Genomic DNA, 16,713 nt, shown 5'->3' with positions numbered 1-16,713 from the left:
AGGGACAAGAAGGATAAGTCGAAAGATATATTTTTTGAGGCTTTGGATGTTCCGCCACATCCCAGCAGCGGTCGAGCCTATGCACACGGACAACGGATCACGCAATCAGGTGGACCATGATCTGGTAGCGAAGTTATCACACTCATCCTTTCCATTTGACACTTTCTCAGACCTGACTCCAATGCTCCTTCAATGGAACTGTAATGGCTACTATTGCCAATTGAACGAACTCCATCATTTATTTCGTACTTGTTGCACAATTGGCATAGCACTTCAGGAAACATGGTTTATAGCAACACACCTCCCTGGTCTGAAAACCTACAAATCCCACTGTACCAATTGTTCTAATGTCAAGAGAGCATCCGGTGTGGTCTGTACCTTCATACACTCTGATACTTTCAATTAGCAGGTGCTCTTACCACTGCACTAGAAGCCGTGGGTGTTGTGTCTACCTGTCAATTAGGATGACAATATGAAATTTTTATCTACCTCCACAAGGACTTTTCCATTATCATGAGCTGTTTGAGTTAGTGATACAGATCCCTGCCCCCCTCCTCCTATTGGGAGACTTGAATGTCCATAATCCTCTTTGGGGTGGCAACAATATGTCTCACAGAGGCTGAGTACTGGAACACCTCCTTTCAGAGTTGGATGTCTGCCTACTCAACACTGGAACTGCAATTCACTGTGGCCCACAGAATGTTTTCAGCTATTGATCTCACAGTTTACAGCCGAGTATTTTACCCCCGCTTCAGTGGCTCGTCCTTGGCGGTCTTTGTGACAGCGACCATTTTTCTGTTGTTCTCTCCTACTCCACTCACAGACATCTGCAACATGCTTCATCTTGGTCACTTTGGAAAGATGATTGGCAAGCTTTCTCCTTTATAGCCACTTTTGCAGCCAGTCGTGTGACAGGTATCAAAACATTGGTACAGGATACTGTTGACATTATTAACCTACTGCTCTGGCGCATCCTGATGATCCCCGGTGCCATGGTGATCTGAAGATATAGCCACAGCAATCAGGAAATGCAGCTGGGTGTTTCAATGGCACAAGCACCATCCCTCTATGTATAATTTAATAGCATTCAAGAGACACAGGGGGAGAGTTCAGTTTTTCATAAAGAAAAGGAAGCAGGAATGTTGGTAGCAATATGTCTTACCTATTTGATCACTCACCCCATTGTCCCAAGTATGTACTAAACTCTGCCACATTTGCGGCCATCCATTACACGCACCATTTCCTGGCATCTTTGCCAATGGTAACATCTTCACTGTTTCTGCGGTACTTGCCTAACGTTTTGTGGCACACGTTGCTGAAGTGTTGTAATAATTACCATCCTCATTTCTTGGAATGTAAACACCTCATTGAGAGCTGTTTGGAATCCTTCCATGCACACAGTTCTCTGTCATACAACATCTTGTTTAGTGAATGGGAGCTTTGCAGCAGTTTGGCAGTGTGTCAACATACGGTTGCTGGACCTGACAAAATCCACAACCAAATGTTCAGACATCTTCATGCTGACAGCATGAAACATACCCTCCAGCTTTTTAATTGCGGTTGGTGTTAGGGGGAATTTCCCTTTCAGTGGTGGGAAGGTATTTTTCCTGTCCTGTACCTGGGGAAGGACCCACATACTTTAACTAGCTACTGGACAGTCTCTCAGACAAATGAACTGTGTAAGCTATTCGAATGAATGGTCAACTGGTGTCTTTGTTGGTGCCTTGAGGCTGCATGGCATATATCACGATTCCAAAGTGGCTTTTGAGCTTCCCAGTCAACCACAGATCACCTGGTGCATTTGGAATCTTCAGTATACAATGATTTCACACACTGCCAACATCTGATTGCTGTGTTCTTTGACCTACAGAAGCCATACGATATCATCTGACGACATCACATCCTATCTACACTGGGGTTTCTGGGGAAATTTACCTATTTTTATCCAGAACTTCCTATCTCTCCAACTTTTTTGGGTCCAGATAGGTTCAACTGTCAGCAACCAATATGTTCAGGAAACTGGAGTCCCTCAGGGATCAGGTCTGAGTGTAATGCTGTTTGCTATTACCCTGAGTGGTATCGCAAATGCAGTGGGCCCCATAGTCTCTGTAACTGTATGTGGGTGATCTTTGCCTGTACTACCTCTCTGCATCACTGTGCACTGCTGAGCACCAACTTCAAGGGGCTGTCTGGAGAGTCCATGACTGGGCCCTGAAATTTCAATTCTTGGGTGTTTTATTTACAAGAAGCTAACATGGCTTCTGCACATCTGCGGCTCAAGGTGACTTACATGAAGAAGCTATATGCTCTCTGCTTTCTCAGTCACTCCTCATGGGGCGCAGACCGCACAGTTCTCCAGACATTTTACAAAGTGCTGATTTTATCCTGCTTGGACTATTTGTGTGTTGCCTATGGGTTGGCCGCACCATCCATACTGAGCTTGCTGGATCCTGTTCACCAAACTGGCATGCAGTTGGCAATGGGAGCCTTCCGTACAAGCCCTGTTGACAGCCTCCTGGCGGGAGCAAGTGTCCCACCACTGTGGGTTAGATGCCAGCATATTCTGGCAAGTTACACAGTTACAGTCAGTCAGATGCCTAGTCACCCATGTCACTCAACTCTGTTCCACAACCAGCAGTTAAGGCTGTTTGCGTATTGCCCAAAATTGGGTAGACCAGCTGGGATCTGACTTGATATTCTACTGGAGGACCTCCAACAACCACTGTTAGTCTATGTTCCCAGGGCTCCCTCTCAGCACTCCCACCCCTTGTGGTCTGTACCCTGTCCTGTGGTACGGTGGGACCTCTTTGATCCAACTCTTCTGCGACACCTGTTTCTTTTGATCCTCCACAATTATTCTAATTTGGTGGATCAAAAGTCAGTGACAGTGTCAGTTACACTTTTGCACATGCAAGTGGACATGAGAAGCAGACTCTGCTGTGTGCCTGCAGTGTATACAGTTCAGAATTGGTTGCCATATCTCAGGCGTTGTGGTACAGCAGATGCCAGGCCTTGACAAACATTATGAGTTGCTTAAAAGGCATAACCCTGTGCTATCCCAAAAATCTTTTGGTTGCCAACATCCAGGACCTACTGGTGGACCTGTACAACTCTGGAAAGACGGTGACCTTTATCTGGACATCGAGACACATAGGCATTTCAAGAAATGAACTTGCCGACCATCTATCTGAAGTTTGACACAACATTTTGAGGTTCTGGGAATTTGAATGGCGGGCTACTATGACCCAAAACAAGTTGAGAGTGATTAAAAGGTCCAACAAGGTGTGGCATACATCTTTTTAGACCTCTCAGAAGGATTTCGTTGCGTTGTGCCGACTACGCATTGACCACATGAGACTCACCCATGAGTTCATTCTGCATTAGGAGGATGGTCATCACTGCAGCTGCGGTAGTCTGCTGACGATAGTGCATGCTCTTGTTGAGTGCACCCTGCTGGCCCATCTGCAGCATGCTATTAGCTTGCCTACCTCGCTACCATGGATGCTTGTGGATGGCAAGATGGCCACTACCAAACTATTGTATTTCCTGAGCAAGAGTGCATTTTACTCTAAACTGTAATACTATTCCGCTTCCAGTGTGTGTGTGTGTGTGTGTGTGTGTGTGTGTGTGTAGTAATAGTAGTAGTAGTAGTAGTAGTAGTAGTTGTTTACTCTCCCTCTACATTCACAGTCATCATCATCTTTCTGGTACAACCGGTGTGTGTGTGTGTGTGTGTGTAGTAATAGTAGTAGTAGTAGTAGTAGTAGTAGTTGTTTACTCTCCCTCTACATTCACAGTCATCATCATCTTTCTGGTACAACCGATTCCAGAGGATCTCGTGTGTAGTTTTTAACTCTGCTTCTGTTATTTTATGTCTTATGAAAAGATAAACTGCAATAATGGCTTCTAGTACTGTGATTATATTGTAGCTGTTACATTAATGGTAATCCTGTTCTGCTTTTGTTCACAATGATATTTGTGAACATATCTTATTTCATCGACAGCAATTTGCCATTTTCTACCTGTAGTATCATAGCATTTAGTGTACAATTTAGAAAGGAAATGTTTTGAATAGGTAAAATCCTGAAAGCAATATAATAGAGGGAAACATTCCACAAGGGAAAAATGTATCTAAAAACAAAGATGATGTGACTTACCGAGCGAAAGCGCTGGCAGGTCGATAGACACACAAACAAACACAAACACACACACAAAATTCAAGCTTTCACAACAAACTGTTGCCTCATCAGGAAAGAGGAAAGGAGAGGGAAAGACTGAAGGATGTAAAGGATTTTCTGGCCAAAACAATGTTGATTGTACACGTAGTAGCCGTAATGGTTGCTGATAGATGAAACTCTACTCCCACTTTAGCACATTCTGTTCCATTGATTAATATACTACTAAACTGCAATTACAATCTTGTCATTCTTCTGAAAGTCTTGTTTTTGTAATAATTTACTATTACCATTTGTGGCTTGTACACAGAATAAACCCAATGATTTCCAACTCACTGAAAGTGTGTTTGTGGCATCATAACTACCTTCTTACATTCTGGTGCATTCATATTCCTCAAAAATAGTTGTCCTTCACATGACTAGTTATCAGTTTGAACTACCGTATTTACTCGAGTCTAAGCCGCACTCGAATCTAAGCCGCACCTGAAAAATGAGACTCGAAATCAAGGAAAAAAAATTTCCCGAATCTAAGCCGCACCTGAAATTTGAGACTCGAAATTCAAGGGGAGAGAAAAGTTTTAGGCCGCGTCTCCAAATCGAAACAAAGTTGGTCCACTGTAATATGAGACAATTTAGGTCGAATGAATGACGATACAGCTACAGTAGTTTGGTTCGAGTCGTAAGCTTAGCAGTTAAGCTTTACCACGTAGCCATTGCTATGCGTCAGGCGCTCCGTCCGTATTTATACGGGTACCCTTCCTTTTTCACATGCTGCGTCTGCTTTGAATTGATTGCTTATTTTTCTTTGATCTGATAAGCGCAGTTTTCTTTGTTATAGGTGTTTACGTCACTCTACGCTGAAAATGCATTACTGTACTGTCATGCATTGTTTGTCGTACTCTGATACTGCGTGTTTACGGCCTGTCGCCGATCGCGGTATGGCTTGCTTTTGTGCTCGCTACTGCCGCTTACAATTAAAAAAAAAAGAGAGAGGAATCGTCTCATTAGTGAAACAATGGCAAGAGACTGCTACTTGTTGTTACTTACACTGCTGCTTTCTTTGATAATGATCAACAAGAACCAAATAATAGACTGCGTATGATAGAAGATGTTCTGAACGAGAGTTTAGCGAAAATTTTTCTCCGTTTGAAAATCTTTGAAGGCGCCTCTTTAGTACATTACATTCTGCACAGAAATTAGAGTCATCTTAGATTTAAAAATCTAGTCAATTGCCTCGCTTCATTTCTGACTGTATCACTGTTTAGCATAAGAATAATACGAATATAAACATGACATGATATGTATATTCTTCTGCGTCTGCTGTTGTCTCACTCTAGTTTTGTGGTTTATTACGCAGACAGGATTTAAATGAGATAGCAGCAAACACGAAACAATACATGGCAAAATGTTTATATTCGTATTATTCTTATGGTGACGAGAATACTGCATGTGATTCACAATTTATAAAAGTTCCTATTAGCAACCATCTCTTCTCACAGATAGGAAAAAATTTAGAATGTAGAGTTGGCCATATTGACAAACATCCTAAACATTCTTGCCAGTCGGGTTTTCGTAGTACATTGAAATGCTGCTACATTCGAAGATGAACAATACGGAATTTGTATTTACTTCGTTGGATAATTATGAAAATGCAGTGGTTGAAACTTGGCGCAGAGAAAAAAAGCTTGTCTTCCACCTTTTTTTTTTTTGGACGCAGAGGTTTTGGTGCCAGTATTTATCTTCGTGCCTACAAAGCATGCCTGTGTAGCGACTTCCGCTTGCTTTGCACTCGATTCTAAGCCGCAGGCTGTTTTTTGGATTACAAAAACCGGAAAAAAAGTGTGGCTTAGATTCGATTAAATACGGTACTCATGCAGGACAGATGGTGATAATTTCATTAATAGAGTTACCAAAATCTTGTACAGATAGAACTAGGTGCATTTCCTGTCATTTAGATAAAAGTTATACTTTATTAAACCAAGAATTTAATCCATCTGTCAATACGACTCCATCCAGATGGATACGCATGCCAAGTGTAACATTCAGATTGTGATTTACACCTAGTTAGTGAGAACTGCACATTAACATATGAATATTCTTTATCAGAACAACCTTTAACATTGAAAACACAATAGTAAAATGCTGTACTGCTCTTGTTTATGGTAACAACAAGCTATAGACCTACAGGAAGTTCCTTTTCCGCTTGCAGTAAACGTTTCAAACATGTTTTTGGTGTTAACAGCATCGTGTTTAAATATCTGTGTGTAGCATGGTTGACAGCTTCTTAAATTCTTTCCAGTTCTATTGTAGCATCACTTAAGCTGCTTTCTAATCCTCTCATTAGCCTAGCTATCACTACTTTGTATTCTAATGTCTTCAGGTGAGTCTGTATTATACCTAAACCCTTATGTACGGTAATCATGGTGTCATTAGCATATTGCTGTAATTCAGTTGTTATTTTATGCAACATTTTAGCCATATTTAAAAATCCTTGATCCATACCTGTTATTTGCATCATATGCCAGTCAGATGTTCTTTCTCTGTGTCTTGCTACTTCTTGCATGTGACCTGTTTCACTATTCAAATTTGAAGTATCATCATTATGTATTGTGCCAGACATTGCTTTTAGTAGTTCACCACTCACATTCTGCCATTCTCTCTTTCTTTGCCCTAGAGAATATGGGATTGTACCTGTTACTTTCTGCAACTGCTGTCTTATATTATCATAGGAAAAATTAAGTTCATAATATTCACTCTGTATATCCCCTGTCATATTGCCCCATTTTGCTTCCTTTAGCACTTCTAAGAATGTATCTTGCAACCTTCTATCTCCGTTCCTCACCTCTCAGATGTTGAAGGTCAGTCGAAATGACTGTATGTGATTTGTGAGGAGTACATCTGGCTGCTGCAATAGCAATACCCTATTCGACAAAGGCAGGTTGACAATTTCTTGTGCTCTGAAGATTGCTAAACTCCATCTAAGTGTCATTCTCACCATCACCCAAAGGAAATAATTTACATGTATTCACTTCATCCTTAAGGAAAAAAGTGAGAATAAAAAACAAGACCCTTAGTACACTAAATGAATCAATAAAAAGAACATTTTCTACAATTATCAGTGTATCTCTTTTATCTCCAACTATTTATTCCTTGGTCTCAACCTGTTTGTCCTATTCTGCGGTGTATCTTTATTTGTTTGCATTTCTAATTGATACAACACATCTGGATGTTGCTTTGTAAAGGAACATTTTAAAACAGAGTTGACAATTTTTTCTTTTGCTGTGCTACCCTCAACTTTAGTTCTCATCTTGTCAATGAGGTCTTAGTACCACTAACAGCCTTTACATATGACGTGCATTTCTTTGGGTTTTGTGAGAGATCTTATAATAATATTCTGCTGTAGTAGTCACTGATGGCTTCACACGTTGCCTTCTTGGCAGCGAAACATATTTTGTACACCATCTCTGTACCTGCGTACTATCTGTCATTTAGACCTGTTACGCAGTAGTGTCTTTTTCTTGAGAAATTTCTTTACAGTTACTGTGTACCACAAACAGTCGCTCCCACCATAAACTGTTGTGCTAAATACAGATTTATCCAATAGATGGTTAACCATTCCTTTACACTTGAGCAGTACAGTGTAACCCTGCTTTTACATTCCCAGAATCAACGTTTCCCCGCCGTTTACAACATTTTTTATCAGTCCCATCAGATTTCCTATACCCACAAATGTTAATTTGCAACCAATTTTGGATCAACATATTTTTCATTTTCCTGTAATTTACGCATTACAAAAAAATGTTTGTGGAGAAAAATGACACTGGCATGATGTTGACCATCCGGTAGTGTTTACAAATGTTATGTGGTTAAGTTTCTTGACACCACAACACTCGACTAAGCGGATTGGAAGTGGTATACATGTAGAAGATGGAACAATTCGTGCCGTATCTCCCACTGCTGCCAAGCTCTACTTGGCGTGGTGGCTGATGTGAGAAACTAGGTTCATTCGAATGAAGATATCGTGACCAATCACAATCATTTCCAAACTGTCTCTTCTGCACAAACACAGTTTTATGATTGTTGTGATCATTGTGACACCTTTGTCCTACCATATTTAGTGTGTTTTGGCGTATGGCCTCTTGGAGCGCCAGTTGACACAGTCATTCACTTTGCAATGCTCAAATGTTTTTAGTTAAACACAGCACAGGTTACATATTTCATTCATGCTGAGCAAAATGCGTTTCGAGAATTTGTTCTCTTGTCAAATGCAGTATTTACGTATGTATTTTTTGTGATAATACACAGACAGACAATGTGAGTGATAGTTTGCCTGTGTGCATGGTTTTCTACGTAACTGATGAGGCACAGTACCTGATAAGCTCAAAAAGACGACTACAGTGTAAGAGACGCAGACATTCAAACACTGCACAAAATACTTATGTACATATTTTCACTTGATAATGAGAAAAATTTCTCAAAACACATTGTGCTAAGCATGAAAAAATTGTAACTAGTGCAGTATTTCATTATTTAAATAACGAATGACAGTTGCTGGATTTCAGACACATCGATTATGACATATTAAATTGAGTCAAACATTCCTACGTCCCAGTCATTTATCAGTTCCAATTACATCAGCAGTTTTTATTAGATAATAAACCTTCATTAGATAATAAACAAGTCCCTGACAAGTCTTTTGATGCCTGTTATGTACTTGTATGAAACATAATGTGCAAGGGGGTATCCTATACATAACTTTGACAGCATAAAACGTTATTTCCCAAATTTCACATTTTCCTGCATTTTACACCATTTCTTTGAAGTCCCTTCAAAAGTGTAAAAGCCGGGTTTCACTGTAGTTCCTTTACCTACTGCTGTCACCCAGAGCAAAATATTTGTATTTCCACAGTGAGATATAACAACAGTGTGTCTGTATCTAATTTGATGAGCATATAATTATTTATATTTGTTTTAGTTGATCTTCTTTGGTAATCAGATTGTGTTACTCAAAAATATGTGAGTAGTTCTCACACATGTAACTTGTATATGAGCATATCATAACCATCCAATATAATATAATGTAACATAGTATAATGTATCTTTTTCTTTATTTCATCTACCTGTGTGAGTAACATGTGTACAACTACTACACAAATTAACTGTTTTCTTAATCCAACAAGGAATTTTAAAGTCTGATTGTCAGATTACTGCTGCAGATCTCCTTAAAAGTTATTTTTGTTCTGGCAGGTGATGGCTAATAATTATTATACTCAACTTATTGAACTGAAATGGTGAAGTCACATTTTTGTTATTGTACTAAGAGTACCCATTTCATTCCAGTCATATGGCAATATATGTGGGTAATCTTTAAAAAAAGTCACCTGCAAGATAATTCTATGTAAAGAGGAAACTGGGTGGAGAGGGTAAGCCACAGGGCTTCACCGACTCCATTCCTCCAGTTGTTCTGTTCACATATACCCCATTTGAGAACCTCTGGTTGCAGTGTTCAGAAATCATAGGTGGAAAAACTGGTAATAATGGAAGTCAAAATCAGGGTGGGAAGCGCGTACAGATAGTCTAATGGATAAGTTTCTGTTGCCACAATGTAATCATTTATATTCTGTAGACTGGTTTCATAAATACTGCTTGAACTCAGTGTTGCACCTGTACTTAACTCATTTCTTTTCATTCAGGTTGAGGCTGACCCACTTCCATTCCCAAAGCAAGAGATCGAGTACATACCTATTAAGGAAGAAACTCCAGTAAGTACTAAAATTGAGCTGTCTTCAGAGCTTGCAAAAGTTAATGTGGTTATGCACAGAAACACATTGTCTTCTCGAGTGCTGGGTGATTCTGTCCCTCTCTCCCAAAGTGATGGCTGCATCATTTTACTGTTGCTTGCTGACCTGCACACTTTGAGCATTCTCACTGCTATCTCTCTACAACATATCATTCCACTGCAGACTTTGCACACCAGAAGCTCATCGTAACCAAACACACATGATTATGTGCAAAATCAAACAGTGGAACACACAGGACGGAATAAAGACAATACATGAAAAGGTTAGATTGCTACTCACCTTAAACTGCAGGTGTTCAGGCACGCACAACAAAAAGACTGCTAAACAATAAGGTTTTTACCAAAAGGCCTACCTCTGAAGGGTGCGTTTAAACGGAAAACGGAAAACATTACCTTGTGGAAGGACTGCATCAGCTATCTGATTTGTCCAACTACAAACCCTGCTACAGTGACCCTATTTTAGAAATCCAGCAGGATCTCCAGTGTCCTCTCAAATTATGAGGTCCATCCCAGATCACCTCCCCTGAGTCTACCTCTCTCACCACTTATACCACTCCCTACATTCCTACCTTCTACATGCTTCATGAAGTTCATAAACCCAATCACCAGGGACACCTCATTATGGCCAGTTGCTGTGCCGTCATTGAGAGAATCTCTGCTTTTGTAGACCGAAACCTTCCATCCTATTACCCCAGTCTACCCTCCTACATAAAAAACACCAGCCATTTCCTCCACCGACTGTTCACAGTTCCTGTTCCTTCATCACAAGGCGACCTACTCATCATTCCTTTTTAATAACATCCCAAATGCCCCTGGCCTTGCCACTGTTGAACACTAAGTGTCAATCTTGTCTTGAAATGATAAACCTGAATTGTCACTGTTTTTTCCTCAAGCTTTGAAACTCAATGTGCTACACATATCCCTTACTGTCGAGCAGTGACAACTGTGTGGGTAAGAACAATCTGCCCATTATAGTTCAGAACACATGATACCATAAACAATAAGATGCATGAAAAATTGCCATGACATGCATGCCAGTTAAATGTATTATTTTAAATGCCACCAAATGCTTCTAGAAAAATGTTATGGTATGTCATACACGCATAGTTCAGGAGATATGACATCATAAACACTGAGATGTGTGAAAAACTGGCATATAGTGCATGATGTTTAAATTTATTACTTCTCTTGTAGTAACTCTAGTCCGAGCACATTTTGCAGACAGAATCCACATATGCTACTGAATGTACCTATAAAATTATATCATTAAATAATGCATAGTTCAAAACATATCACGTAAACACTGAGATATGTGAAAAAATGTCACTTCATGCATCATATTTTAATTCATTTATTTACTGCTAAGACACTCAGGCAGTCGAGTCAACTTCGGAAATCACTGGCATCTGAGAGTGCTTTTGACATCTTTCAACTGTGAAGCCCAAACAGCTGTAGGTGATAATGATGACAGTCTATTGAGCTATGAAGAGGCATTGCCATAGAATCGTTTACATAATTACTTAGCAGGGTAGCGCAGTGGTTGGCATACCAGAATCGCATCCGATAGCATGATGGTTCAAACCCACATCTGGCCATCCTGATTTAGGCCACTAAGGCAAATTACTTAAGGCAAATGCTAGGATGGTTCCTTTGAAGGGGCACAGCTAATTTCCTTCTCCATAGTTCCATAGTCAGAGCTTATGCTCATCCCTAAAAGACCTCATTGTTGAAGGGATGTTAAAGCACTGATTTCCTCTTCCTCCATTTACAAAATTACATTGTAGGCATGCATACGCTACGCACAATGTAGAGAAACTGCCTGGGATTGATGTTCACGACATGACTTAAGCATTTATATACACACAAGAGTAAATCTGTTTACTCCTTTTCATTGTCTGCAGGAGTGGGACATGCCTGATGACCACGATAGTATACGTGATCCACTAAGCATCATTAAAGAGGTGAGTTGTTATTATGTTGTGATGGATAATTGCCCTGCATAATGTAGAATAGAAATTTAATTATTCTCTATAGAAAATTGGAATTTTAAACATGTATACTAAGAGTCATGTCATAACTTGCTGGAAACAATCACAAAAACACAGTCTATCTCAGTTAGGTATGGATGGTATGGTGTAAAGAAAGTTAATCTACTCCTCTAAAGTACTTTCATTAATACTATAAAACACTTATCATTAAGATATTACTAAGATATTCAATAGCATATTTCATGACAGGTGAATTGGTTATCGAAGCACCATACCATGGCCCACACGTTTACTGGATCTGACGTCCCCGGATTTCTTTCTGTGGGGAAAGTTGAAGGATATTAGCTATCGTGATCCACCAACAACGCCTGACAACATGCGTCAGCGCATTGTCAATGCATGTGCGAACATTATGGAAGGTGAACTACTCGCTGTTGAGAGGAACGTCATTACACGTACTGCCAAACGCATTGAGGTTGACTAACCTATACCTTGGTCTGTGCTTCATTATGGTGTTCACAACAATCTACATTCCAACAAATAAAAAAGTGCATAAAAATTGTCAGTGTTCTGTTCCCTTCCTGTTTGCACTTGAATGACATTACATGACTGGACTTCATTACGTTATAGGATGAAATCCACACATAGTACCAGTAAATTTGGGTGAGGATGAATCTTCTGTTCATATGCTTGACTGCTGCATGCTCCCTTACTTAAGTTGCAAATGCAAGTTACAGATCGGCCTACACTACTGCAAAATACACCTTTTACCTTTGATCACAATTCAAATTGATTTTTGTAATTTGTGGCTTAAAAAATGAGTGTGATGTTCCCAAGACACAGATACCCCTCTAACATTAGACTGAGAAAGGCAATTATGTCATCCAGTTTCATTTTTGTATCACCAATATTCATTCATTGTTAGGTGATTGAATAGTTGAAGCAGAAATTTTTATTGAAACTTCCTGGCAGACAGAAACTGTGTGCAAGAGCATAGTTTGGCCCCAGAATTTTGACTTTTGCACAAAGTGCCTCTTTAAAATCGTTGTCCTTTTCTGTAAAACTGATAATTCAGCAGATAGTGAAGAAACCTCAGCAAGTTGTGAAACCTGGCAACTTCTACAAAATGATGACTGATGATGACATATTGAGAATTAAGTTTGGTAAGTCTTTCTTTATCATCCACAGGCTGTACTATAGGTGCACGGTAGAAGAAAACTTCCACATGCAGAAGGCATTAGAAGAAGAAAAATAGATAAGATACACCACACTATGCAGTGGCACACTGCTTAATACATTAAGGGAGCTATACAGAGAAGATGACACAAACAGGTATTAACATCCCTGCAAAAAAACACAAACGCACACGCACACGCGCGCACACACACACACACACACACACACACACACACACACACACACACACAGGGAGAGAGAAAGTAGATAAACTTCAAATATCGGTCCAAACAGATATGAAAACAAATGAGCATTGATGGTGACTAGACATGTGTCAGCAGCCTAAATACTGTCCTGGTGATGGTTGTGGACATTAAATATTGCTTCCACTGTAAAAGCAATGTCATCCATAAACAAGATGAAGCAGGGAAAGTTAACATTGTTGAGACATTGGTGGTGACCTGAGGCTCAGGACATGAACTGTCAGTGACATCTTGATTGAACTGTTCTTTTCACATCCTTGAATAAATGGACACAATTATTTACAATTTTTGCAGGTGGAATTGTCCAGAAAATGTTCATGTCCCAAGGTAACCCGTTTCTGTTTTTACATAAAATATAGCTTTTACAGGATTTTTCTTGGTAACACAACCCAAATATACCATCACTTGAAAGAAATTAAATTGATATTGTTACAACTGTAGTAATATATATTGTACTTAACTGCAGTGCAGGATACAAAAGTCCAACATTATAGTTGTTATTCAACCTGACATACATTTTTAATAGCTTCAGTTTTTATTTATTTATTTTTTTAGTGGCAAAACATGGATACACACCTTAGTTAGCTTCTTCCACTCCTTCCGACAAAAAGCAGTGCCATGTTTCTGTACAGTGTAGTGTCCAAACAGTCATGCTGTTCTTGAATGCTACCTGACTAAATATTTTACATCAGTTAAGTGTGGGCTATTTATGAAATTTTTAATAATACAGAGCAGTATTTAGTTGTTAGTAAACTTTATTATAATTAAATCAGTTAATTTACAAAGAGTAATAAACTTCTGGTTGTATTTTTGTTTGTTCAAACCTTAATGTTAAGTACAACTTTTTAAGAACTTAGAACAACAACTAATAAGTTACACAATAGTTGACAAATTCCAGCATTATATTTTAAATTTGTAATTTCATATCTGAATTCACTCTAAAATAATTGTTACGATATTATGAAAAGGATAATTGCTACTCACCAACACGCACACATGCGTGTATGGTTGCATTATGCCGGCTGGAGAGGGTGAGGGGAGAAAAAGAGACAGGGAGTGGGAGGGAGGCTTGGAGGAGGATGGCTGATGGTTCACAGGGAGGAAGCAGGTGTGTAAGATAGGAATTCACGACAGCAGCACATGTCGATGCATGTGATACGGCGTGACAGTCGTGTGGATGGGGTGACAGAGCAAGGAAGGGAGACTGTAGGGAAGAGGGTGTGGATGCAGGAAGAGTGCAGTTAGGATCTTCACTCTTAAATTATTTACATTCGGCCAGAACTTTCCATTTCCAAATTCATTTGGTATGTATTAACATATGTTTCTACTTGCAGGCAAACACACATAACACTGAGTCTTGAAATAATAGTGATTAGTCTGGTTTTTTGAACAACCAGCCTTATTTTTGCCACCATTTTAAGTCTTTTAGTCTAAGGCGCTACAGTCATGGACTGTGCGGCTGGTCCCGGCAGAGGTTTGAGTCCTCCCTCGGGCATGGGTGTGTGTGTTTGTCCTTAGGACAATTTAGGTTAAGTAGTGTGTAAGCTTAGGGACTAATAACCTTAACAGTTAAGTCCCATAAGATTTCACACATATTTGAACATTTGAAGTCTTTTAGTGGACTTCATCAATTGTAAAGTTGTGATAGAGAAGGCTTGTTTATTTGCCCCTCCCAAACAAACTTTTTGTTTTCCTTTCATGTGATATCATATTCCAAAAAGTGGCAGCTAATGGGGCTTTGGTGAAGCTATGATATACCTAGCTAGTCAACATTGGATCTAAGATCAGCTTACAACAAGGGAACTAGCATCAGAAAGGATGGACAAAAAGACAATGACCCAGCAAGGCAAATAGACTATGAAATTGGAACTTTGAACATTGGTATACAGACAGGAAGGCTAGAAAAGAGGTGGATATGATGGAGAGGAAAAAAGCTAGGTATTAAAGGCACGGGAGAGAGAAGAAGAAGACAATACTGAACTGAGGAAAGGTTACAGATTGTAGTGGAATGAAAATGAAGAAAGAAGACTAAAAGGAGAGGGAGCTTTTGTGAAGGATGCTTTAAAATAAAAGTTACAAAGAACAAGTGACAGAATAACGGAGATCAGAATTATCTACATACCCGTATATCAGATGTAGTGTAAATTCAAAGAAATAGTTTTGATGACAATTGAGAGATATAAGCCAAATAAATTAATAAGAGATGGTACTGGTACCCCATGGTAGTCTCATAAGAATGGTCAGAATTGTAGTTATAAACTGTCATAGTTGTGCTGGAAAAGAACCAGAGCTCCAAGTGCTAATAGAAAGCAGTGAATCTCAAATTATTATAGGCGCAGAAAGTTGGCGAAAACGAAATAAGTTCAGCTGAAATTTTGGAAAGGACCTAACCTTGTTAAGAAAGGATAGATTAAATACAGTTGGTGGTAGAGTGTTTATATTGTTGTCAGAAATAGTTTATCTTGTAGTGAAACTGAAGTAGATAGTTCCTGTGACATAGTATTGCTAGAGGTTATACTTAACAATTAGAATAAATTAATAATTGTTTATCATTACCCCCCACCCCCCGACTCAGGAGACACAGTTGGCGAACAGTTCAAAGAAAAGCTATGTATAATTTCAAATAGGTATCACCACTCATATTATTAAAATTGGTGGAGACCTCACTCTACCCTCCATATGTTGGCAAAGATACAGGTTTATTTTATTTATTGTTCCGTGGGACCAAATTAAGGAGAAGTCTCCATGGTCATGGAATGAGTCAATACATGAAATTATAACACGATATTGGAAACAGATAAAATAAAATATAAAAAAACATATTCAGGTGACAAGTCGTAAATTTAAATAAAGAAAATCAACAATGTAACACTGGAATTTGCTTAATTTTTTAGCTCTTCCAGGAGCTCCTCGACAGAATAGGAGGAGTGAGCCATGAGGAAACTCTTCAGTTTAGACTTAAAAGAGTTTGGGTTACTGCTAAGATTTTTGAGTTCTTGTGGTAGCTTATTGAAAATGGATGCAGCAGAATACTGCACTCCTTTCTGCACAAGAGTCAAGGAAGTGCATTCCACATGCAGATTGGATTTCTGCCTAGTATTAACTGAGTGAAAGCTGCTAACTCTTGGGAATAGGCTAATATTGCTAACAACAAATGACATTAAAGAAAATATATACTGTGAGGGCAATGTCAGAATTCCCAGACTATTGAATAGGGGTCGACAAGAGGTTCTCGAACTTACACCACATATAGCTCGAACAGCCCGTTTTTGAGCCAAAAATACCCTTTTTGAGTCAGAAGAATTACCCCA

General features: G+C 39.3%; 1 protein-coding gene across 7 annotated transcripts in view; it reads left to right on the top strand.

Annotated features, from left to right (window-relative positions):
* Positions 1-16,713, top strand: part of LOC126210602 (gastrula zinc finger protein XlCGF7.1-like) — a 127,054-nt gene that overhangs the window by 21,117 nt on the left and 89,224 nt on the right. For all 7 annotated transcript variants that reach the window (XM_049939891.1, XM_049939887.1, XM_049939888.1 and 4 more), the window contains 2 exons: positions 9,869-9,937; positions 11,877-11,936. In XM_049939891.1, coding sequence (XP_049795848.1) covers positions 9,869-9,937; positions 11,877-11,936 — 129 coding nt within the window. The remainder of the gene's footprint in view (positions 1-9,868; positions 9,938-11,876; positions 11,937-16,713) is intronic.

The sequence above is a fragment of the Schistocerca nitens genome, chromosome 10, assembly GCF_023898315.1.
Source record: "Schistocerca nitens isolate TAMUIC-IGC-003100 chromosome 10, iqSchNite1.1, whole genome shotgun sequence".
In the NCBI taxonomy this organism is placed as follows: domain Eukaryota; kingdom Metazoa; phylum Arthropoda; class Insecta; order Orthoptera; family Acrididae; genus Schistocerca; species Schistocerca nitens.
Note: the sequence above shows the minus strand (reverse complement) of the source record. Positions and strands in the feature narration are given on the sequence as shown.